The sequence below is a fragment of the Aptenodytes forsteri genome, unplaced genomic scaffold (genome assembly GCF_000699145.1).
Source record: "Aptenodytes forsteri isolate BGI_AS27 unplaced genomic scaffold, ASM69914v1 Scaffold209, whole genome shotgun sequence".
NCBI lineage: Eukaryota > Metazoa > Chordata > Aves > Sphenisciformes > Spheniscidae > Aptenodytes > Aptenodytes forsteri.
In genome coordinates, this window is record NW_008795034.1 from 505444 (window position 1) to 520286 (window position 14843).

The 14843-nt window shown below is 54.6% G+C and overlaps 2 protein-coding genes across 2 annotated transcripts in view; one reads left to right on the top strand and one right to left on the bottom strand.

Moving 5' to 3' along the window:
• The window catches only part of LOC103896519 (E3 ubiquitin-protein ligase TRIM39-like), a 6081-nt gene extending 1448 nt beyond the window's left edge, over positions 1-4633 (top strand). Inside the window, exons 2-6 of the mRNA XM_009276379.2 lie at positions 380-475; positions 2139-2369; positions 2492-2514; positions 3015-3127; positions 3689-4633. Of these exons, the coding sequence (XP_009274654.1) occupies positions 380-475; positions 2139-2369; positions 2492-2514; positions 3015-3127; positions 3689-4260 (1035 nt within the window). The 3' untranslated portion in view covers positions 4261-4633. The remainder of the gene's footprint in view (positions 1-379; positions 476-2138; positions 2370-2491; positions 2515-3014; positions 3128-3688) is intronic.
• A 6307-nt stretch (positions 4634-10940) lies between these two features.
• Positions 10941-11898, bottom strand: LOC103896520 (C-C motif chemokine 4 homolog). The gene is made up of 3 exons (XM_009276381.1): positions 11829-11898; positions 11338-11452; positions 10941-11013 (listed from the first exon to the last, which is right to left on the bottom strand). Exons 1-3 carry the CDS (start codon positions 11896-11898, stop codon positions 10941-10943), a joined length of 258 nt encoding a protein of 85 aa, XP_009274656.1.
• Between the last annotated feature and the right edge of the window lie 2945 nt (positions 11899-14843).

Below are 14843 nucleotides of genomic sequence, written 5' to 3' on the forward strand. Positions count from 1 at the left end.
GAAGGGGGGGGGTGGGTCCTGCCCTGGGGACATTTTGCCTTGGTGGAGGGGTGCACCCAAACCCCATGTCCCAGCGATGCTCCTGGCAGCACGCCGCCAGCCGCCCCACGTCCCAGCATTGGGAGGAGCCGTCACTTCGTTCTCCAAAACCTGAATAGTGAGAAAAATACGGGGAAAACCTAAGGAGCACGGAGAGGGTTAATGCTGCGAGCGGAGTGAAGAGCACAGCTGCTGGGTTCGGGTGCCAGGGCTGGCACCGCCTGGCGCGGGGGTCACCGTCCCCTGGCCGCCCGCTGGCACCAGCGGTCCCAGGGCAGAGGCGGCCCAGCCAAACTGCGGTGCTGCTGGGGCGAGCTGAGCCCGTTTCTTCTCTTTTCAGGTCAAACTCCAGAAATCCCTGGAGCACCTTTCAAAGGAAGTGGAGGACATGAAGAAGTGTGAGTCAGCAGAAAGGATGAAAACCCAGGAGTGCAAGGCAGGTGCCTGGCTTAATTCTTAAAGAATGAGCTTCAGAGATATCAGCAGTTACGATCTTGTCTGGGGCCGTGAATTTGGCATAGTCCTCAGGATGGGACATGTCCCCATGTCCTGCTGTTGTATGGAGGGCTGGTGCTGGAAACCAGGCTCAGTGACTGCGTGTGGCTCTATAAACAAATTAAAAAGGTTTGCAAAGAAATGCTTTGCAAAGAGCAGCATGCCAGCTCCACCAAAACCATGGGGGCTTGTGTGCCGGTTAAACAGACAGACAATGGATATTTTTTATTTGCTTTTTGTTTTACAACCTGTGCTTGAGTTACAAGCCAGGCGTGAGCCATACGGTGAGGTCTGTCTCACAGCAATAGGAACCAGAAGTGTTTTCATTGAAAAAAAAGAAAAGCTGAATTACTGCACCTCTGCCCGACTCCAGGCAGTCCCGGTGAGATATGACGCCAGCAAGAAAGCTGCATTTCACGTCCCTTGGGGTGGAAGCTGGAAAGTAAAAGTAACTGCAGAAAAGGAAACGAAACTGCTGAACCGAGTTGTCAAGCCGTGAGCTAGAGTTGATGATTAATCAGCTTTGCCAGGGAAAACAGGTTTCTCCAGACTCCCCTAGTTATTTGCTCAGCTCCCCTGCCTGCCTGCCGCAACCCGGCCAAGCAGGTGGTGGGTTTTTGGGGTGCCCCTGCATGCCCGCCATCCCCCTCGGGGCTGGGATGGGGCCGGGGATGGAGGTTGTGAAAGAGCTGTGTCACTCTCCCCCCCGCCCGCCTGAGTCAAGGCTCTGGGGCCGCAGCTTATCTGCCTCCGGCTTCCTCCCAGCCTGGAGGCTTTTTTAGTAAAAAGGAAAAAATGTCCTTTTTTTGTGAGCAGTGGGGGGGAAGTGGCTGCGACCGTCCTGGCTTGTCAAGCCTTCGTGACTCAGGTCCAAGAAATCACGTGCTTGGACAGAAAAATAAACGCAGTTCAGTATCCTTTCGTTTATCTTCTGGATTTTGAGGTTTCATGGTCCTAGCTAACTGCAGCGTGTTTTCCTGGTGTTTCAGGTTTCGAGCAAAGTGCCAATTTTTAGGGCTCAGGCGAAAAACCCTAAAGCACTGGCAGACCCTGCCTGTTGCTGGCTGTAGTGAGAGCTCTCAGACACCCGGGGAGTCCTCCCTGGCTCCCCCTTTCCATCTCTCCCTAGCCCCGGGGCTTCTTCCACCTCTTTCCCATTGCTGTGGGTTTTTCCAGACATGGAGCATTTCCTCCGGGCTGCCCCAGCAGCGGGTTAGCCTGAATCTAGCTGGAGGGATGACTTGTATCACATCTAATAAAAACCTACCCCGACACCCGATGGCATCTCCTTGCAGCCCAGCAGTCCCCCCCCAGCCCCTCCGTGCTGCACCGAGACATCACTAGACATCTGAGGTCCAGCTGGGAAGAAATGCCCGGGGCAAAGTCCTACTGCTGGTAAACTGAGGATGTTGAGTGGGAGCTCAGGCGAGGTGAAAGCACAGCAGTTAGCCTCTGGCTGTTTTTTTTAAATAAACGTGCTTATGAAAAAAACGCAGTGGTTTCCCAGGGCCTGATGCCGGGCGTGGATGCCAGAGAATCAGGCTCTGTCTTGGCTGCCTGGCTAACGTTGCCTCGCTTCACCCTGTGTATCCTCTTATCACAAGGAGACGGTGAAGAAAAAGCGGGAGAGGATTGTGAGTGAGTTTGGGAAGCTGCATCGGCTGCTGGCTGATGAGGAGAAGCTGTTGCTCCAGAAGCTGGAGGAGGAGGAGAAGCGGATTCTGCTGATGATCAATGAAAACCTGGCCAGGCTGGTGGAGCAGAAGTCCTTGCTGGAGGAGCTGATCCTGGAGATAAAGGAGAAGACCCAGCAGCCGGCCGACGGGTTGCTCAAGGTCAAGCTATGCCACCGGCCCCACTAACTCAGCCCCGATGCCTTTGCCATCTGGGTGGGTGGCTGGTGGGCATGAGGCTCTGGAGCCCCACACTCAGAATGTTTTTTCTCTTCTCCTTCTAGGACATGAAAAGCGTCCTGAGCAGGTAGGTACCCGTGCTTGTTCCTCCTACCATCCTGGCTACCTCCAGGCTCTAAGTGAGATGTTCGTGTCCGCTCCATGCCAGCCACTCCCTGTCCTCCCTGCCCAGCGTCTGGTTTGGTCCTCGCTGGGGCTGACAAAGGAGGGACTGAGTCCAGCGGGGGCTGGAGAAGAGACTCCATCCTCTTCTTCCAGGGCCCCAGAGCCAAGGCCTCGCCTGGCCTTGTGATGTGTGAGATGTGTCCCCTCCTAAGGGGACTGCCTGGCTGGCCTTGCTCCTTCCTTCCCAGGGACTGGCATTGCCGCTCCCCGCATCATTTAGCTCTGGTCCCATCGGGCTTGCCGATAATCAAGCGGTTATCCATAGTGCTCTTCACAGCCGAAGAGCTCAAGGGAGGAGATGCATCTGTGCAGCCAACAGAAAAGCATTAAATCCCCCCCCAGCAGGAGACTGGCCGTGCTGTGGGCTCTGGATACAGCCCACGGGCATCGCTCTCCTTTCAGGTGCGAGGGGGTAAAGTTCCAGTCCTCCAAGGCTGTGTCCGTGACCCTGAAGGAAAACTACAGCATCCCCGAGCGCTGCCTGGGCATGAGGGACATGCTGAAGAAGTTTAAAGGTAAGGGGGCTGCTTCTGTGCTAGCTCCTGGCACATTTGAGCTCCGGTCTCCCCCCCCCTCCCCATACCCTGGGGCATGGGGAAGTTTCTTCAACAAGCTTTGGTCCCAGCTGGTCCCAGTTTGCGTAGTGATGAGTTCAGGCTGGTTTCATGGTGGGGAGACCTTCCTCGTTCTGGTCTTGGATGGGTTGTGAGGTGACCCTGAAGCGTAGGAGGTCACTCAGGAGTTTCAGGCTCCGTGTTGCCCGCGAACTCTTGCTTTCAGTGTTGGCTGTTTCTGAAGCTGTGCTGGGGGCTGCGGAGCCACCCTCGTTCTTTTTCTGCTCTGCAGCCAGATGCCAAATATTTTGATGTGGTTTATGGTTAGCATGATTATCTGTATTGCACTTCCCCACTGCCAGGCAGTGCTGGGAGCTGTGCAAAACCACAGGCACAAGCAAGTAAATGTGGGAGGTAGGAAGATCTGGGGGAGGCCAGCATCTAGGTCGCAGGTACCCACTCGTGTCCACGCCTGCAGACCCCTGAAGCCCCATCTGGCCTTCCACCTTTCTCTCACTCCAGTGGACGTGACTCTGGACCCCGAGACGGCACACTCTGAGCTCACCCTGTCTGAGGACCGCAAGAGCGTGCGGCGCGGGAGCAAGAAGCTCCTTCTGTCCCTCTTCGACAACCCCAAGAGGTTCAGCACTGCTCCGGTGGTGCTGGGGAGTCAGGTCTTCTTCTCAGGCCGCTGCTACTGGGAGGTGCAGGTGGGAGACAAGCCCGAGTGGGGCTTGGGGCTGTGCAGGGAGTCTGCCAGCCGGAAAGGCAACGTCGTCTTCTCCCCAAACAACGGCTACTGGGTGCTGCGGCTGCAAAACGGGGGCAACTATGAGGCCCTCACCTCGCCTGTCTCCCCTCTGACCCTGAGCGTGAGACCCCGGCGCATCGGGATCTTCCTGGACTATGAGGCAGGAGAAATCTCCTTTTACAATGTGAGTGACCGCTCCCACATTTATACCTTCACCGACAAGTTTTCAGGGAACCTCCGGCCTCTCTTCTTCCTGGGTGCCTTTTTGGGGGGCAGAAATACAGAGCCCTTGGTGATCTCCTGGGTCAGGGACACGCAGGGGACCGGGTGCATCATCCTGTGACAGTGGCTGCCCTGGCTTCTCACCGGCGGGCAGAGACCTGGGAGCCCGACCGGCTCCTCCCGTGAGCGGGGCAGCACCGCTGTGTGCCTTGGTGAGCATCATGGCAGGGTCCCCGCGTGCTCCTGGCTGCTGGGGGTGACCCGCCAGGTGTGACACCCACCGCGTGCCATGCCCATGCTGGGAAGGGCACTTTGCAGCAGGGATGTGCCATAAGCTGCTGTGCTGCCAATGGGGACAGGGGAGCCCGCTGACCACCGCTGCCCTGCTCCTCATCTCACGGGCTGCTGGAGAAGGATGTGCACCCAGCCTGCTGCATAGTGCTGATTTTGGTGTGAATTGTGCTGGAACAAGGCAATAAAGGGTTGATTTGGGGAGCCTTGTGTGGTTAACAGTGTGGTTTTGTGGCACGTCCATCTCCGCTCGTTAGCCCCAGCTAATCCGCAACATCTCAGAGGGCAAAGGGTGCTGCTGGACCTGGTCCTCTCCGGCCCACAGAGGGTCCTCGAGAGATCCCGCTGTGGCACCAGCGGGACACCTCAGCAAGCCGGGCACCTGCCAGGCAGGGATTTGGTAGCGGCAGCTGCCTGTGTAGTTGGCCATGCTTCAGCCTCGCGGTGCTGGGGCCTGGGGTAAAGGCAAGGGGACATCTGTATGGGTGTGGGTGCTGCACTGCCTGGTGGCTCCTGGGCTGCTCTCTCTTGTCCCCTGGAAGGGAGATCACCTCCAGTTTGGTAGGTCCAGCCCCTCCGCCGCCCCTCACAAGCTCCGTGGGTGGGAAATCTCCAAGCGTGGGAAGCTGTGTGTTGCACACCCCAGGGTGGGGGCACTTCGGGGGCTGCAAAACCCAGGGAAAGAAAAATAACCCAGCCTCTGCTGATGTCTCCAAAGGTCACCTTTGGTCTCTCCATCCCCCGGGACATCCCTTCTCCTCCAGGCTGTACTGCTGCCCCAGCCTCTTGCCTCAAGCAGTCTGCCATCGTGTTGCTGGAGGAAAAGCTCTCAGGTCCTTAAGCTCAGCTGTGGCATCAGCCAGTCCTACTCATCTAAACCAAAGTGGCTGTGGTCCACAGGGCCAGGAGGCAGGAGACACTGCCCTGGGGGCAGACGGGGCAGAGGTGATGCCAGCAGCCGTCGACTGCCAGCTGGAGTGGCTGTGGAGCGTGCCCTTCAGACAAAAATAATGAAGCTGCTTAGTTTAAAGACCAATTCAATTCAAATAAAATGAGATTTGATAAAGCATGGTCTTAGATGCTCAGCACAATTTCTCTGTCCTGAATGGTGCTTTAGGAGTCTCCTAGTGAAAAATGATGCTGGACCTGAGATAGCAGTTCCTCTCGGCTGAGTTTTGTTGCGTTTTGGGGAGTCCCACCCTCCTCCCTTCAGCTGCAGGCTTTTTCTTTTGGAGGCTGCATGGCAGAGAGAAGAGACCAGCTAGAAGAGCCCAGACCCAGCTTTGCCATGTTCCAGGAAGGAGAAAGGCAATGGGTCTCAGTGGGCTCTGCAGCTCATTGACCTCCATGGAGATCTTACAGAGGGAGTTTATGGAGCCTGAGAAGATAAGAAAGTACATGAACTTTGAGGTCTTGACAGAGGGCTGGAAGCAGAGGCAGTTATGGGGGGCAGTGGTGAGGACAGCCAAAGAAACCTGTTGTGCAGGGTGACAGCTGGGAAGGGACCAGGCTAAATGTCACTGAACCAGGAGCAGGAGGAGGTGGTGGGATGGAAACTGTCCAGAAAGCAAGAGCAATCTGACCATGGCAAGGTGACAGATGGGTGGCACTTGCTGCGGCGCCGGAGGGTTGAAGAGTGTTTTCAGAAGAAGTGGGAGGAAGTGCAACAGTTTGGAGATCTTGCAAAGAGGGGGAAGAAATGAATGAGCAGAAAGGATGTGAAACCCTGATGCAGCATCCAAAGCGTTCCTAGAAATCATGAATCTGCCTTTCCCAGGAAGGAGAGTCAAGGTTGAAGGCATGAGATAGCTCTGAATATGCTATATAATTTTCCATCTGGTGGACTCTAACTCACCTGCAGCTAAGAAACTGCTCGGGGCAGATACCATTCTGCCCTGAGATACCCAGACTGGTTCGCAATGGGCAGCTAGAGAAAAGCCAGGAGCACTGGGACTTGGCTTTTAGAGCTCCCTGCTAACTTAAAGCTAAAGCTGTTCCTAAAGCTATTTGCAAGCAGTTTTTCTGTTTAAGTCATGACAAGTCGAGCTTGCCCCTGTCCTTGGTGGAAATGCGTTTATTGCCTGGCTCTGGCCTCCACGCAGATCCTGCCCAGCAAGGACCAGGTCCTGCTCGGACCACCCGCCCCAGCCGCGAGGGATGGCTGCACGGCACAGCGCAGTCTGACCGGAGCAGGTGGGTCTTCCCGCAAGCTCCCAGCTCCCCAGCTCCAAGCAAGCTGGTGACCCTCACATGGCATCATAAGGTTATTTATTACCAAAGGGGCTGACCTGTATGTGCCAGGCTAATCACAGTCACACCATTTCCATTTGATTTCCATATGCTGAAGGAAGACGGGCATATACATAGGCATATACATATATTTTGCAGGGGCATTTTGGGTCGAGACAGTCGCTTGCTGTGGTGGGTCCCAGGACTGGTCTGTTCAAGGTGTCTGGTTTTACCGAAGGCAGTAATCCCTCGGGATACCACGTCTGGCAGAACAGCCGTGGGCTGGGGTTGGGTGATCAGGGAGCTGTTTTACTGAGCCATCGGTAGATTAACGTCACATTTTTAGGCTTTAGCTTCTGGGGCAGTTTGGTCACCCAGAGATGCTGATTATGTCCCCTGTCAAGATTCTCTGCCGCAAAAATTACAGACCTGCAGTTTTAGAAATGTGTTTTCTCAAGAAATGTTAACATCTTTCTTTCTCTTCTAGTACAGTGGATCATCATCTTAGGGGGATGTGAGTAGTTGTCTGCGTCTTTCTAAGAACTGAGCAGAAATGTTCTTTTGGGGCTTCGTTGCCAATTCTGCCTTCTGTTGGCCATTATGGGGAAGGTGATAGCCAGGCACCACTTCTAGCATAATACTTCCGTGTCTTCCTCAGCCCTGGAAGTCTGGGATATATCGCTACTTTAGGAAAACATTACTTTTGTATGCAGCATGCAAAACCATCCACTTTTACGTGCCTTTTTTGGGTGCTGGCTCCCCAGAAGAGACACGCTCCCCCATCTTGGTGTCGGGAAGAGCCATTTCAGGTGGAGGACTGAGCCTCCCCTCCCTGCGGCGAGCCGGGGCCCTGGTACCTGGGACGGTGGGGAAGGCACAGAGCTAGCAGTTCTGAGCACATGGGCATTTTGCCTTCAGGGTGTCTAATACCTCTCTGAAAAAGTGGAGATGTAAAAGCTGTCAGACCATGAACCTTGGTTGCCATCAATCCGTATCTCCATCAGCACAGCACAGCTCCTTCTGTGCAACGCTTGACTCCGACCTCCAACTCCCCTGGTTGTCATTGTACCTCAATATGCCTACGGACACACCAGGGTGATATAAACAACAAATATATAGAGATGTGCATGTATATTGTAATAATGATGTAATTCTTATCATAGTAATGATTTTATTTTTGTTCACAGCTAGGCTTTCTCAGGGTTTTCGTTAAAAATATTTACTTTTATATACATGGCACAAAATATTCAGTAAATACCACACTCTGGTTTCGGGATGAGTCTCTCTTTTAGTAGTTTACAAATTCTGAAACCCTTGACACCATTGCTCTTGTCTTGGTCTGAATCCAGAGGAAACCCCCTGCAAGCCACCCTCCTCTTGAGTCCCAGCCTCCCCTTTCTCTTCATCTGCTGCCTCCGGCTTAGTGTCCTCTGCTTCTTGCGTTCACCTGCCCCATCTCCAGTGGGTGCTCCCTGAGCACCCCGCGAGGTTGTTTCTGGGAGGGATGAGCATCATGATTAGCCCCTGAGACCCATGCATGAGCACCGGGGCATCCCGGGGCTCCTCCAAAGGCTGCACGATATGAGGGTTTTCTTGCATCACTCAGCTCTAGCAGCAAGGTCGGCCTCAAACAGCTGCATCAATGTATATGGCAAATATATCCCCTACCCTCCTGCTCTGGACAGGGTAATCCCTGGGTGCAGATCTGAGCTAATGGTGACATGGGTACTGCAGCCCCTGCCTGCCTGTCCCTGCTCCGAGCCACCTTCCTGCACTTCTCCTCCTCCTCCTCCTCTGCAAAACCTGGTGGCTCTGAAGATAGCCAGGGATGCTTTCTCCGTGCTCACACTGCTGCTTGCAGGCCTTGGAGGCAGCTGCCAGCTTGCTGAAAGCTGCTGGCTGCCTTTGCCTTGCTCGTGCGGGCTTCCTTCACACCTCTGTGCCCGGGGGTGTGGATTAACGAGTGCGCTGTATTCCTTGCATGCACTTTAAGGGCTCCTCTGAGCTGTCACGCGTAGGTGGGTGTAAGATCAAGAAAGACATGAGCAATTCAGGACTCCCTGCAGGCTCCCAGAATAGCGGTGAGGAGTTAGCTGAGGTACCCAGGGTGGGTGTCTGCTGTGGGTGGCTTGAATGTGACCCGGGTTGCTAAGGACGTTGGAGCATGGGGTTGTTTGCAAGAGGCTCAAACAGTGCACGGGCTGGATGGTGCTCCGTGGATGACCCTGCACTGTGGGTCCTTCGACAAGAAACCCCAAGGCTGCGGGGCTGCTCCCAGTGCCACAGGGACAGATGGGGCTTGTATCCAAGAGGGACTGTGGAGGCTCAAGCCATTTGGGGGTGACCCCGTTGCAGGTCTCCCCTGTCCTGTCCCCTGCTCCTGCTCTTCCCTGGAGCGAGGACAGCTCTGGGCACTCACCTTTGTGCCAATCTCAGTCTTCAGGGTGAAGCTACCGGGCTCCGGCACTCAGATACGGGGCTGGCTGGTACCCAATGGCCAAGGTGTCCTCACCTGCAGTGTGGCCACGATGAGCCCTGCTCCCGGAGCTGGCCCTGGGGCCTGCAATGCCCAGGGGGTCAGGGCTGTGACCAAAGCCACTGCCCTCGCATGCAGGAGCAGCTCCTTGTCATCAAGGCACAGCCACCTTCATGGTGCTGCCCACCCGAACCACACAGACATGGGCTCCCTCCCAGCAGCTCCTGGGGGAAGTGGGCTTGGGTCCTGCTCACTGGCACAGCTCTCCATTTCACTCCCACTCCTCCTCGGATGCTTTTTTAAGCTGGGTGCAGTCACTGCTGTAGCGGGATGACTGATGGGGTGCACGCCACCCCGTGGGCTGAGGAGCTGGGGGCTGCAGTTCCCGAAGTGACGAGGCTCCTGACATAACTGATACGCTGCTTCCTCCCCCAAATGCACCCATGTCCCTCTGGTCCCTTCCAGCCCCACCTGAGGCTCCTCTTGCTGCGCAGCTTCCACCCAGCCTCTGCCCTCTGTCTTCTCGCCCTCTGTCTTCTCATCTTCACCCTCATCCCCCGGAGCCCCCTTCCTGCCTTGCTACCCCATGTCTCACCCATGTTCATGTCTGTCCTCCCAAATTCCGTGTGTAAATGCTGTGGGGTTAGCTGAGTCTCTGACCTGAGCCTTTTCCCTTGGGCTGCCCTATAGACACCAGAGGTCCAGGCAGGAGGAAGCCAAACCCTCGTTGTTCATCCAACAGTGCATGCCCACAGCTGATCAGAGCAATCTAAATGCCATCAGTGGTGTGGGCTCCATCTCCTTCAGCTCCGGTGGGAGACCAGCCCCAGGGCTGCAGTGGAGATGTCTCCTTGCAGGGGCAGATCCTGCCCTGGGGCTGGGGTCTGGCAAGGTGATTGCAGGGGCACACTGCATCTCTGGACAGGCATCTCCAGAGATGGGCAGGTTTTGGAGGCATGGAGAAAATGCACCTTTTCTCATCAGAAGGACACATCTGCTAACCCTCATGTCCCAGCTAAATGAGAGTTTAATGAAATAGTTCAAAAAATCTTGTAGTGATACATATTTTTTCCATTCTCAGCTCTGGGAATAGCTGATCCATTTTAGCTGCAGTTCTCAGAAAACGTTCCCTGAAACAGCCAGCACGTTAAATTCCAGCCCCTAAAGGTAACATTTTAATTGACTATAATGGGGCCAGCCATGGAATTTAACTAGCTGCCAGTAGTCATAATGAGTAGTGATTAAATACCTTATAAAAAGAGTGAGCCAAGCTACCTGAATGTAATCTATGCCCTTCTCACACCTCCTCCTTCATGGTTTTTCTCTTCTTATTTTGCAAAACAGCACGTTTGGATAGGGAAAGCTTGTGGGGGTTTTGACAGAAAAGGGAATAAAGAACATGTTGTCACTATTATAATTTCAGCTATTGTCATCGCAAAGAATTGTAATAGAGGCAAAGACAGAAAGTTCTCACAAAAATATTTATTTCTCAAAATTTGAATTAAAAATTACATCAAAAATACAATTAATTAAATACAGAAAATATAACCTGAGCATGAGTCTTCATTTAAAAAAATATATCTATTAAATAATACTCTTATTTGTCTGAAGTGGAGTTATTGCACCTGATCCCTCCCTTATAAAAAATTAAACAGCAAAACACTAAAGTCAGATTCTGGAACATTTTCAATTTCCTAACTAGCTTTAAATGACATTGAAGCATTTCCAGCGGAGCCCACAGCTGCCTGTGGCTCGCTCGTCCTGGCGGCTGGGGGATGCAGGGTGGCAGGGTCTGTCTCGGGACCTCAGTTCAGCTCCAGCTCGTTCACGTACTGCTGGACCCAGTCCTGCTCGGGGTTGGTGCAGACTTCACGGCCCCTCTTTGTGATAAACCTGTGGGGTGCAGAGAGGTAAGTTTTCGGTGGGAGAGCACTGAAGGGGAATCCTGCCTCAAACCCAGCCTCTCCTGAGGATCAGCAGAATTTGGGCATGCAGCACATCATGCCCATCACGCTAGCAGTGATGTGCCGACAGTGATGTGCGCTGAGCCCATGGGTCATCACCTTGCACCTCTTGGCCCCCCATCCCTCCTGTCCCCGGGGCCAGCCTCCATCCCCTGTCATTTGAAAAGGGGTTTTTCCCTCTCTGGATCCTCAGCCCAAAGGGATGGAGCCCACCACCACCCTGGAGGAGAGGACTTACACGATGGCTGGCTGGGAGCACAGGCTGTTGGTCTCGTAGTACTCCACCACGAAGCTGCGGGGCAGCTGCCGGGAGGCGTAGGTGAAGCAGCAGGAGGTCGGCGGGTCGGAGCCAACTGTGAAGGGCAAAGACGGTCGTCAGCAGTGGCAAGGGATGGGGAGCAGGGGCAGGGAGCTGAGACTGCAGACCCCCGGGTCTGGGGAGTGGGGAGGACGTGGAAGAGGAAGAGAAAAGACGGGGTCTTTTTTCTTCTTCCTTTGATTCTTTCTCTTCTGGGTTCACCCTGAGCTGGCGCTGACACAGCCCGTGCCGTGCTTTGAGCTGTGCCTTTCCCATGGCAGGAGAGCCCCAGTGGCCCTGGAGCACCTGCCAGAGGGCCGTCTGACATGGGAAGGGACCCAGGGGTGAAAGGCCTGGCAGAAGGGACCCTGTCCCAGCAGCGACACCTTTCCTGTCCCCGTTTAGAGAGGAGGTGGAGAGCCCGGACTTACTTGGCGCAGCGGAGGTCTGGTAGCAGAAGGCAGCGATGAGAACAGCGAGGGCAGCCACAGAGACCTTCATGTCAGCTGAGAAGTGGTGGTAGGAGCTGAAGCAGGCAAGTGGAGCTTGAAAGCCTCTTTTCTGTCTGATGCTGAGACAGTCAGCAGCTCCACAATTTATGGGGTGAGGAGGTCTGTGCAGCAGCTTGCGTAGGCATGGTGGAATTTCCCCCAGAAAGGAGGCTGCTCATGGTGCAGTCTCGTGGTGGAACAGAGCAGCAGCCCCAGCGCCGGAAGGACGAAGCTCCTTCCTCAATTCAGAGCCTCCCCAGTGACACAGGATATGAAACAATCACCATTGCTATTTCTGCTTCTTTCATGAATGTCCCTTAGTAAGAAGTTCCCCTATGGAGGTTCCTGCATTTGTCAACGGGCCCCTATTACCCAACCTCCTCAAGCAACTTGGAGGCAAGAGTGCATCCTTCCAAGAGCTGTGCAAATGGGCTGAAGAGCATGGATGGGTGAGGCTGGTTAGGGAAAAAGGGACTGAGGTCTCCTCTACCATGGACTGTTTCCCTTCCACATCTGCACAGCCCATGCTGCCCCAGTAGCAGGAGTGGGCTCTGTGTCCTGTACACGTTTCACAGAGCTTGAGGGGACTCAGGGCATGTCCTGCAGCTGTGACAGCACTGCAAGCACCAGCACAGGTAGTGGTGGGCATGAAATAAGAGTCCCAGAAGCTGAAGCACTTGAGTTTCCTCCTCAGTTTAAGGGAAAGGAGAGCTGAGATGGGGCATTATGTCCTCGAGGTCCTGCCCCACTCTAGGTCCCAAAAGGAGACCCTAATGACCAATTTAGATCAGACAGTTAAACTTCAAGGGCTACTGATAGGTGAGGCCTGTCAGTGCTAGGCATGGAGATGCAGAGACCCAAAAGAAGTATGGAGACGTTGACTGTGACCCTGATGATGAGGCAGGAGGGGCTCCAGGAGCAGGGTGAGGAAGAAGACACTGCTTCTGAAGATGAGGAGCAGGTTAGCTGCGGGGCGAGGGCATGGGCAGAAACTGGGATGTCCAGAAAGAAAAGAGTATCCAGTCTCAGAAGAAGAGAGAAAATTGTAATGACCACAGACAAGGAGGAATGACCATGTTGTATGGGAGAGAGTAAGAGCTTACAGCTCTCCGAGGGCTGGGCAAGGGCTGTGACCAGGGACGGTTAGAATCATAGAATCATAGAATAGTTTGGGTTGGAAGGGACCTCTAAAGGTCATCTAGTCCAACCCCCCCACCGTGGGCAGGGACATCTTCAACTAGATCAGGTTGCTCAGAGCCCCGTCCAACCTGACCTGGAATGTTTCCAGGGATGGGGCATCCACCACCTCTCTGGGCAACCTGTGCCAGGGCTTCACCACCCTCAACATAAAAAATTTCTTCCTTATCTTTAGTCTAAATCTACCCCCGTTTAGTTTAAAGCCATTCCCCCTTGTCCTGTCGCAACAGGCCCTGCTAAAAAGTTTGCCGACATCTTTTTTATAAGCCCCCTTTAAGTACTGATAGGCTGCAATAAGGTCTCCCCGAAGCCGCCTCCTCTCCAGGCTGAACAACCCCAACTCTCTCAGCCTTTCTCCATAGCAGAGGTGTTCCATCCCCCTGATCATTTTCGTGGCCCTCCTCTGGACCTGCTCCAACAGGCCCGTGTCCTTCTTGTGCTGAGGGCTCCAGAGCTGGAGGCAGTGCTCCAGGTGGGGTCTCACCAGAGCGGAGTAGAGGGGCAGAATCCCCTCCCTCGACCTGCTGGCCACGCTTCTTGTGATGCAGCCCAGGATACGATTGGCCTTCTGGGCTGCGAGCGCACATTGCTGGCTCATGTCCAGCTTTTCATCCACCAGTACCCCCAGGTTCACTGGGAAGAAGCCACCAGCCTACACACAGACTGCCATGGAGGTCTACCAAACACCTCTCTGTCCCTGAGGAGGAGGAGAGGTGATGGATGCTCTGGGAAGAGCTGAGGGCTGTCCAGCTGTAATGAGATGTTCCTAGAAGAACATCTTTTCTCAACAGGGTAATAGTCACATTTCTGGGAAATGTCTCCATTTCATTATTTTCAAGACACCACCGAATGGTGATGTCTTGGCAGATGCTACCTGAAAGTCAGTGGAAAGACTATAACATAAAGCAGAGCAACCCAACCGCACCACCAGCACCTCTGCACCCCTACCGCAGCACTGGGCACCGACTCATCGTGTTTCTGTTAAAGGCTCCCAGTTATTGACCCAGGCACCTTCTGTAAATCACCTGGTGTTTTCCAAATATCACTCCAACTCCACATGGTGCGCACAGCCCTCCACCAGCTGCGGCTGGCAGAAGGGGAGGCAGGGCAGCTCACGGCCATCAGCTGCCTTGCCTCCCCTTCTGCCAGCCACGGCAGGTTAGCTCCGTGCAGGTTAACTGCTCTGCTCCGTGCAGGCAGAGAGGAGTCTGGAGGACAACATGGTCCTGGACTTGCACAGGAGAAGTCCCAGAGGTGGCTCACCCTCAAGGAAGCTCCTGCTGGGAGCCGTGGTGGTACGCCTGCCCCTCGCCCTGGCTGGGGAGGGCAGATCTACCCCATGGAGCAAATGTGGCTCTTGCCAAGCTGAGCATCACCTCCTTCCTGGCCGCACCGTGGCCAAGCTGGTCCCCTCTCCATCCTTCCCTTTGCCATCTGCAGAGAGAGGCACCTTGCAGGCTCACCCATCAGTTCAGACCCCACTCCCCTCTCCGCTCGTCAGCTTGCCTGTCCCCAAATATCCTGGGAGGATGAGGAGAGAGCCTGCCTCCGCAGGCAAGATGCCCAGCCAGGCAGGAGGTGGGAACCTGGCATTCAGCCGGACACCAGCTGGACCAGAAATTGGCTCTGAGCTCGCGCCGGCTTACTTGGCTCCTCTGTCTGGTTGCTCAGGGAATATAACTTGTAGATGTACGTAAGAGCGTGGTTTGCCTCTGACTGTTCCCTGTGATTGTACCTTCAAGCATTCATGGGTCATGC